At 54.1% G+C, this 9,764-nt stretch overlaps 1 protein-coding gene across 1 annotated transcript; it reads right to left on the reverse strand.

Annotated features, from left to right (window-relative positions):
* Window positions 1-8,173: 8,173 nt before the first annotated feature.
* On the reverse strand, window positions 8,174-8,476 carry LOC136480866 (uncharacterized). The gene has a single exon (XM_066478299.1). The coding sequence runs from the start codon at window positions 8,474-8,476 to the stop codon at window positions 8,174-8,176; it is 303 nt and encodes a 100-aa protein (XP_066334396.1).
* Between the last annotated feature and the right edge of the window lie 1,288 nt (window positions 8,477-9,764).

The raw sequence follows: 9,764 nt of genomic DNA on the forward strand, positions 1-9,764 counted from the left end.
GGACACTAACAGCAACGATGATTGTGTTGATGACGACGATGAGGAGGTAGCCGATGATGTTGAGTGGGACATGCTAGAAAACGAGGATGCACTAACAGGTATCGGTTCGTCCTTGCAGGAGTCGGGACCCTTCCCGTTCCATGGAGGGGAGGGCACGTCTGGAGAGCCGGCGGAGCCAGGCAGTACCATAGGCCTGCCCAAGGAGTCAACAGGGGTGGGTGGCTCTGCTGCCGCACCTGAGGTGCCAGCGAAGATGGGTGGCTTCGCCGTCATGCCCCAAGATCCAAGGGAAGTGAGTCCCTCTGCTTAGGAGTAGGGGGCGGGCTTGAAACGGCCTCACCCCGATGAGGCAGTGCAGAGGTCGGGGGCTTTGCCCCCCAAACGTATCTGCCACCCGATGGTGCCGGGGTGAGTCTTCTGCTCCTCTATTTTTCTCTGTTTTGGTCGGATTTCATTATGACATATGCTCTTCATTTCTTGGAGCATCGGGAGGCAGCGTAATCTTTTGGTGCTGGGGCCAAAGAAGAGCATTGCCCTTCAAGTGAGGCGGCAGCCGTCGGCTGGCGACGCGCCCATTTTAGGCGGGAGCAACGCTGGTGTGACTGCGCTGCCGACCGGTCAGGCGTTGGCCCTAGTGGCGCCCGTGCCCTCGGCGGGACGGGCAGACGCGGGGGCTCAAGGGACGCCTTCGAAGGTCGCAGAGTAGACGGCGATGGAGGCGATACAGCTGCTGATGATGTGGTGGATGGGGCTATCGACCGTGCTCGTAGCGTCGACCGTGGCGGGCACGACGCAGTCGGTCGAGGTCCTACCGACATAGGTGGGAGTGGCGACTGCTGTGATAGGCGGGCACAGCCGGACGCAACCATGGCGGCGCTTGAGGCACCGGTGTGACCTGCGTCACCGGTGTCCTAGGTGGTGGTGTCTGGCGTGGGCCGAACAGAGAGGGATGTGGCCAAGGTGTCCCCGAAGGTCATGGTGCCGGGAGAGGGGTCAGCGTCCATGCCGCTGGCCCCTTCTGTCGCCGGGGGGAGTGTCCCGGTGGGAACGTCACGGCGAGGACGGTCGGTGGCAATTGAAGCCAGTGGGGAGCTGTCCCTGGGCTTGACGTCGGTGGGCAGCGACTCGCTTGAGTGGGGTGAGCCCCTGCTCTGATGGGCGAGTGCGGAGGATCCAACGTCGATGCTCTTCACTCTCGACAACGCCGCAGAGAGCATGGAGCGGGAGAGCCTCGACGTGGGGATTGCGTCCGTGCTCAAAGGCCTGGACCACACCCGGGGCGCCTTGTGCGACGTTGTCCTTCCTTCCAGCCGGGTATTCTCTTGATCCTGCTCCTCACCCTTTTCTTTCTCTATATATTTTTGTATTATGACCGTCATCTCCTTTCAGTCCCTTATCGCTCGCTGCTAGGGGAAGTCTCGGTTCCTTCATGAGCAGAAGGAAAACTAGGACCGCCTCATCGAGGAGGCACGACTGCACGGGGAGGCGACCGCTCAGCTTGTTGCCACCCAGTGGAGGGTGGCTGAGCTGACTCCCCTTACCGAGGAGGTGGACAGTCTTTGGTCATGGGTGACCGAGGCCAGTCGGCATGTGGACGAGGCCGAGAGGGCATTCGAGGCCCTATCGGCGAGATCGCGGAAGGACGACGAGGAGGCCACCAAGGTCAGGAAGGAGCAGGATGAGCTGCTCCAGAAGGATTCCCAGACCCACCAGTGAATCCTTGACCTTTTGGCCGAGGTCGAGAAATAACGGGAGCTGAAGCTAGGAGCAGAGGAGAAGCTCAGGACCCTAGAGAAGAAGGCAAGCCTGGATGACACGGCAGTCGCTTGGCTGCGCAAGGAGAGGGATGAGCTGCTCTAGACTGTGGAGAGGCTCCGATTGGAGCATGGCGCAGCTCATGAAGACCAGGCCTTCCAAGAGCGTGACCAAGCCTTCCTAGAGCGCGATGACGCGTAGCAGAAGGTTGGCTCCCTCTAGGACAAGCTTGGAAATGCGACGCCCAGAAGCTGGAGGCCGAAAGCATTTCTGTCGGGCTAGCCATGGACCTTGCTGAGGCTAGGAGGAATCTTCAGGCAGAGAGCGATGAGCTCGGTATCCTGGCGGTGGTGCGGTCAGAGGGGACCAGTTTGCTTGTGGCCCATGCCATCAAAATCATGGCGTGAGTGCACCAGCTTGAGAGGAACACCCTTCGCACCGGGTCAACCAATCCTTCATGATTGCTCATTCTCATTACGGGGACAGCATCGACCTGGAAACGATGAGCCATGGCTTCGTGCCTGGCTATGAAGCCCACGAGCTGGAGGAGATGGAGATGGAGGTGGCTCCCCTTTTGTAGGACCTGGCAGACAGGATAGAGAGCATAGTTCTTCCTCGGAGGGGTTAGTTAGCCAGATAGGTCAGGAAATCATTCATGTAACAAGCGGACAAGCTCTGACCTTTCTGTACTATCCGAGCAAACTTATCATTTTGTTTTGTTTGATTGAATTTGTTTTTCCTCCCTTTTTATGTATGAAAAGGGGCTCATGTGATCTGACCCTTTCGTTTGTTAAGACCGTAGGGCCCAAGGTATAAGAGGGAAACTCTGATCACGCTAGTAAGCAAGAGTGCCATAACCACTGGGGCATAGGTTTCTCGTAGACCGACTAGCCATGCTTAGTCGTTTGTTTTAGCAAACTTTGCCACTAGGTTTTACGTGAGGAAGAGGTCGGGTGTGGCGACTGTTTTAGAAAGGGTGTATTTATACCCTTATTAGCCCTCAAGTGAGACCCAATCCCTTGCCGTTGCTGGGGTTGGGTGTCACTGAAGATTGATGAGAGGATAGCGAGACTAGTAGGAGAAAGCGTCTCATGTTTTCACACGTACCCTCTCCCTAGGATCTAAGCTATTGTTTTGTGACTGCGTGATTGGTCTCCTTGCAAGTTCAACTTTCCTTGAGCCCCGTGCATAGCAGGGTGCGGTCGAGGGTCGGCTCGTCTTTGTGATCGTTGTCCCATCCATGGTTTCAGCAACCGGAGGGGTTGAGCTAACGTCACTTGCCCCGATGGCTCGAGTGATGCGCTCGTTGAGCTCGCTAATGGGCATGTTCGAGTGGAATCTGGGTCCGTCGTTTGTGATGAGGTCAGCCAAGCCCATGTGGGGCATCCCACTACTCCTTAACCCACCTTCCAGCAGATGCCCGAGCCGTTCTGGAGGGTGACTCAGGTGGCCTGATGGCCTCCCCTTAATGGGGATTCTGTGGGCTTGGCTGGAGGTTAGGATCGAATGAGAAGGTTGAGATAACCCTATCCGCTTCTAGGCGGGTCGGGCTAAGGCCGCTGGGGCTCATCTGCGTTTTCTCCCCTAGCTCTTGTCCGATGTGAGGCGGCCTCGAGACCTTCGTGGGCTGACCTTTGAACTCTGGTCTCCTGATTTAGGGTCAGGCAGCTTGAGCCCCCGAGCCCCGCGGGGCTCAGAATGGGTCGGTCATGTTTCATGCGTTACCCCATCCTTGGTTTCCGCAACCGGAGGGGCTGAGCTAACAACACTTGCCTCAATGGCTCGAGTGTCACGCTCGGTGAGCTCGCTAACAGGCATGTTCGAGTGGAATCCAGGTCTATCGTTTGTGACGGGGTTGGCAAAGCCCACACGGGGCACTCTTTGACCCACCTTCCAGCAGATGCCCAAGCTATTCCGGAGGGTGACTCATGTGGTCCGATGGCCTCCCCTTAATGGGGGTTCTGTGGGCTAGGCTGGAGGTTGGAATCGAACAAGAAGGTTAAGATGACCCTATCCCCTTCTAAGCAGGTCAGACGAAGGTTGCTGGGGCTCATCTGCATTTTCTCCCCTAGCTCTTGTTCGATGCGAGGCGGCCTTGGGCCCTTTGCGGGCAGGCCTTCGAACCCCGGTCTCCCAATTTAGAGTCGACCAGCTCGAGCCCCCGAGCCCCATGGGTCTCGGAAGTGGTCGGCCGTGTTTCATGCATCACCCCGTCCTCGGTTTCTACAACCAGAGGGGCTGAGCTAACGACACTTGCCTTGATGGCTCGAGTGTCGCGCTCGGTGAGCTCGCTAGCCGGCATGTTCGAGTGGAATCCGGGTCCATCATCCACTGACGGGTTTGGCATAGCCCTCATGTGGCATTCCACTGCTCCTTAACCCGCCTCCTAGTAGATGCCCATGTCACTTCGGAGGGTGGCTCAAGTGGCCCGTTGGCCTCCCCTCAATGGAGATTCTGTGGGCTTGGCTCGAGGTTAGAATCAAGCAAGAAAGGTGGAGATGTCCCTGTCCGCTTCTAAGTGGGGTCAGGCAAGGCCACTTGGGCTCATCTCAGTTTTTCTCCCCTAGCTTTATTTGATGCGAGGCAGCCTCGAGCCCTTCGCGGGTCAGCCTTCGAACCTCGGTTGGTCGCCGCTCATATCGAATGAGATGACTACCGCTTCATGACGCGACGTGAAGCGTTGTGATGCAGCAATTGCATATGCAATGCTTGGATGTATGGAATGAATGAATCGATGAATGGACGAATGAATGAATGTATAAATGAATGTATGAATGCATGCATGAGGATGGATGAATGAATGATCATGCAATGGAAAAAGAAAGGTGGGGTCGGTAAATTTACCTCGATGGCTCGAGTGACGGGTTCGGGGTGCTCTCACCGGATATGTCTGTGTGGGGTCTTGGTCCAACGTTCATGACAGAGTTGACGTAACCTGCATGAGGTATCCCACTACTCCCTATCCATCTCTTAATAGCGGCCCGAGCCATTCAATTGATTTGGGCAACCTGTCGGCCACTCCTCGATGGAGATTCCGTAGGAGGGCCCCTCCAAACCCTTCCATAGAAGGTGGAGGCTAAAGCTCGGTGTGTGGGGACAAAAACTCTGATCACGCTAGTGGGCAAAGATGTCATAGCCATCGGGGCATAGGTTTCTCGCAGTTCGAGCAACTTTACTCAGTGCTTGTCTCCGCACACCTTGCCTCCAGTTTTTTAATGTGAGGGGTCTGGCATAGAGAATGTCTACCGAATAGACACTGTTGCCAGCCCCCAAGCGATGTCCGACCCCCTGTCGCTGCTGGGGTCAGAGGCTCGGTAGTGAAATTAATGCACATAAAGTAAGGGTGGCCCATCTCTCGGCAACAGCTTTGAGCCGTTTGATCGACCTGGGCACAGGATTTACCTCGATGGTAAAAGTAATGGGTTCGGGGAGCTCTTACCGGATATGATCGAGCAGGATCTAGGTCCATTGTTCATGATGGGGTCAGCATAACCCTCGTGGGGCATCTTGCTGCTCCCTACCCATTTCTCGGCAGTGGCCAAGCCATCCGATCGACTTATGTTACCTGCTGAGACAAGACTTTCCTACGGAGATAGAGTATGAGAACATCCCGTGCAAAAATCTAGTTAGGCAGATATGCCAGGTGGAGAAATTGAAATAAATGGACAAGCTCTTAAATTTTGTTATAGTAAAACAACTTTTTAGCCCTCCTCCCCTTTTTGTATAAAAAGGTTAGTGCATTCCGACCCTTTTCATCGTTAAGGTCGTAAAGCTCGGGGTGCAGGAGAGCAAACTCTGATCCTGCTGGTGAGCAAAGGCACCGTAGCCGCCAAGGCGTAGGTCTCTCGGAGTCCGACCAATTATACTTAGAGCCTGTTCCCGCAACCCTAGCTCCTAGGCTTAATGTGATAGGGGGTTGGGCACAGAGAATGTTTGCTAGGCGGATAGACTCTTAAATGTGTACCGACTCTTTCCATGGCTAAGGCCAAAAAGCCTGGGGTGCGGAAAAAAACTCTGATTATGCTGGTGAGCAAGGGCACCGCAGTCACCGAGGCATAGGCTTCTCGCAGTCCAACTAGTTTTACTCAGCGTTTGTTTCCGCAAACTTCGCTTTTGGGTCCTAATCATGAGAAAGGGTCAAACATAGAGACTGTCTACCAGATAGATATGCTCTTATTAGCCCCCGAGTGATGTTCGACCCCCCGCCGTTGCTGGGGTTAGGTGTCACTAAAGGTTGGGGGGTTTGATAACGATACTGATAAGAGAAAGTTTGTGTTTATTAAGGGTAAAAACGACGTAGCTGGTCGATGTTCTAGCCATTGGCGAAGACCTCGCCATCGATGGTCTTGAGCATCTAGGCGCCTGGCTAGAGCACCTCCGCGATGATGTACGATCCCTCCCATGGCAGGGAGAGCTTGTGGTAGCCCTTGCAGCTCTAGACGAGGCGGAGGACTAGGTCTCCGATGTTGAAGGCCTGGCCCCGCACTCATCGACTGTGGTACCATCGCAATGCCTACTGGTACTTGGCCGAGTGAAGGAGGGCAACGTCGCGCGCTTCATCCAGCTGGTCCATGGCATCCTCAAGGGACGCCTTGGCTCCCTGTTCGTCATACGTCCTGACCCTTGGCACTCCATAGTCGAGGTTGGTCAGGAGGACAACCTTGGAACCGCAGACCATGAAGAATGGCGTGTAGCCGGTGGCCCGACTGGGGGTCATCCTTAGGCTCCAGAACACCACAGGAAGCTCGACGACCCATCGTCCACCAAACTTGTTCAATCGGTTGAAGATCCTAGGCTTGAGGCCCTATAGGACCATGTCATTCGCACGCTCAACCTGCCCGTTCGTGCGGGGGTGCGCCACGACGGCCCAGTTGACCTGGATGTGGTATTCATCGTAGAATTGGAGGAACTTCTTTTTGGTGAATTGCGTGCCATTGTCTGTGATGATGGAGTTCGGGACTCCAAAGCGATGGACGATGTCAAGGAAGAACAGCATGGCTTGCTCGAACTTGATCGCGGAGATTGGCCGAGCCTCTATCCACTTTGTAAACTTGTCTACGGTGACAAGCAAGTGGGTGTAGCCCTCGGGCGCCCTTTTGAGAGGTCCGACCAGATCGAGCCCCTAGACTATGAATGACCACGTGATGGGCATTGTCTAGAGCGCTTGGGCCGGTAGGTGAGTCTGCCGAGCGTAAAACTGACACCCTTCGTAGGTGCGCACAATCTGCTTGACATCGGCTACTGCAGTCAGCCAGTAGAAGCCTTGTCGGAATGCATTTCTGACCAGGGTTCTAGGTGTGGCATGGTGGCCGCAGACCCCAACATGGACATCGCTGAGCAAATGCTTCCTCTGTCCGATGGAAATGCAGCGCTGTAGGATCCTAGTGTAGCTTCGCTTGTAGAATTCGCACTCAACCAGGACAAAGGACTTGCCGTGACACGCGAGATGTTGAGCCTCCATCTTGTCCGCTAGCAGTGCCTCATGGAGGAGGTAATCGAGGTAGAGCGTCCTCTAGTCGACCAAAGGGTCAGGCTCTATCGCTGGGTCCCCTTTGAGCTCCATGACTTCAGGATCGGATGGAGCCAATGGTTGGTCAGCCCCTGAGCCTAGGGTGGGTGGTCTGTCACCGTCTTGTTCCGACCCCTCATAGTGAACCGAGGGCTTGTGCTGATCGCTGGCGACGACGCCCATTGGCGTCTACTGTCGGACGGATGCCGCCTTCACTAGCGCATTAGCCATCTCATTGAGACGCCTCAGAATGTGGTTGAGCTCGAGGCCATTGAACTTGCCCTCCAGCTGGCGGACTTCTCGGCAATATGTAGCCATCTTGGCATCGTGGCAACTCGACTCCTTCATGACTTGGTCGATGACCAACTAGGAGTCACCCCAGACATAGAGGCATCGGATACCCAGACCGAACGGCATCGTGACATAGCAGAACGATCCGAAGGGGGTGACGAAAGATGTCGCGAGCTAGTCGGACTCTTTCATCATGATTTGATGGTACTTGGAGTACGCATCAAGGAAACAAAGTGTTTCGCACCCTGAGGTAGAGTCGACTATTTGGTCTATGCGTGGCAAAGGAAACAGATCCTTTGGGCATGCTTTGTTGAGACCCGTGTAGTCAACGCACATCCTCTATTTCCCACTCTTCTTTTGTACAAGAACGGGATTGGCTAACTACTCAGGGTGGTACACTTCCTTGATGAACCTGGCCACCAAAAGCTTCGTGATCTCCTCGCCGATGGTCCTGCGTTTCCCCTCGTCGAAGCGATGCAGGCATTGCTTCACCGGCTTGGAGCCTAGGTGGATCTTCAAGGCATGCTCGACGACTTCCCTCGGAATGCCTGGCATATCCAAGGGTTTCCACGCAAAGATGTCTCTATTGGCGCGGAGAAAGCCGACAAGCGCGATTTCCTATTTGGAGGAAAGCGTGGTGCCAATGCGCAACACTTTGCCCGTAGAGTTGCCGGGGTCTATGAGGACCTCCTTGGAGCCCTCCACTAGCTTGAAAGACCCGGCCGACCGCTTGGGGTCGGGTGCTTCTTCGACGACCTCCTTCCTGATGGCCGCGAGCTCTTCGGAGGCGACAATTGGCACGGCGTGATCACAGCACTCGACCTCGCACTCGTAGGCGCGTTGGAAGGAGGTGCCGATGGTGTTGTCCCCGCCTGGGCCCGGCATCTTTAGCTTTAGGTAGGTGTAGTTGGGGACGGCCATTAACTTTGTGTAGCATGGTCGTCCCAGGATGGCGTGGTATGTTCCATGGACTTGTTCGCCGAGTGCCCGAGGGAAAACACTCGGCAAACATAAAAACACTCGACAACTTTGACGTTTCCGGTAGTGTGTGATTTTTGAGATAGCACAATAGTCTTACTCTAATGGTATGGGACTGTGATTGTCAATAAATGGTACGGGACTCTACTGGTACTCTAACAAGGTAATGAACTAATGATGCACGTGTCCACCAAGGCTAAGAAATGAGATGTACCAGTATGTTTCATGCCCGTGTCCGTAACCTCAAATATGAAAGAAAAACACTTAGGCCCATTTGGCACAGGTCTTCCACCAGCCCGTTGAGCTATTTAGAACTACACTTTGGCCTATTTGGCACAGGTCTTCTACCAGCTCATTGAACTATATAGAGCTAATTGATAAAATAAAACAGCTCCACTTAAGGATCTTCTCAAATTCTGCTCTAACTGAGGTTTATAGTGTCGGATGAAGATGAAAATGGTAGTTTCACCTAGCTCCCACTCACCCTGGTGGCCCCCGCGAGGGTGGAGGCTCGATCCACACCCGAAATGGATGGCGACATGGGGTGGGTGGGGCATGGCCATGGGGGCATGGAGAAGAAAGGGCGTGTGGGGAAAGATCTGGCGTGGCCACTAGGGCTAGCATGATGGAGCCACCGGGCCACGCGCGGGTGCCACCAGCCGGGCGTGCTTGGGGAGGTCGGGGTGGGTGGGCACTGGACTCATGAAGGCCCGAGCATGAAAGGGAAGAAGAAGGAAATAAAGAGTAGAAAATAAGAAGAAAAAATAAAGTGGACACTGAACTCTCCATTTCACATTACACATTTGTATGTTCAGAAAGTCAAAGAAGGAACGGTTTAGCAAATAGAACATACAAATGAAGATTGGTAATGCTGTTGTTCTACTATAGGAGCAGAACAGAAGAACATATGTATCACTGGGAAGCTCCTTGCATTGTTGTTGATTCCAAAATGGCGTAATCCTTTTGAATCCTCTTTAGTGTCACCACTGCTCGCTCATTGACATCGTTTGGTCTGGCGTATAGCTTGAGCAAACTAAACCCAACTCAAACATTTGAATTTTTTCATCCCTTCCTTGATTAACCCAAATCAAAGTAGTTTCACCCATGGGAGGAATATCGCTGAAAATTTCATTTACGCAGTTGATCTCCTAAACTGCTGCCACAAACGTCACACCCCCACCACTATCCTGAAACTTGACTTCAGGAAAGTTTTTGATTCCCTCTCTTAGGA

The sequence above is a fragment of the Miscanthus floridulus genome, chromosome 9 (assembly GCF_019320115.1).
Source record: "Miscanthus floridulus cultivar M001 chromosome 9, ASM1932011v1, whole genome shotgun sequence".
NCBI classification, from domain to species: domain Eukaryota; kingdom Viridiplantae; phylum Streptophyta; class Magnoliopsida; order Poales; family Poaceae; genus Miscanthus; species Miscanthus floridulus.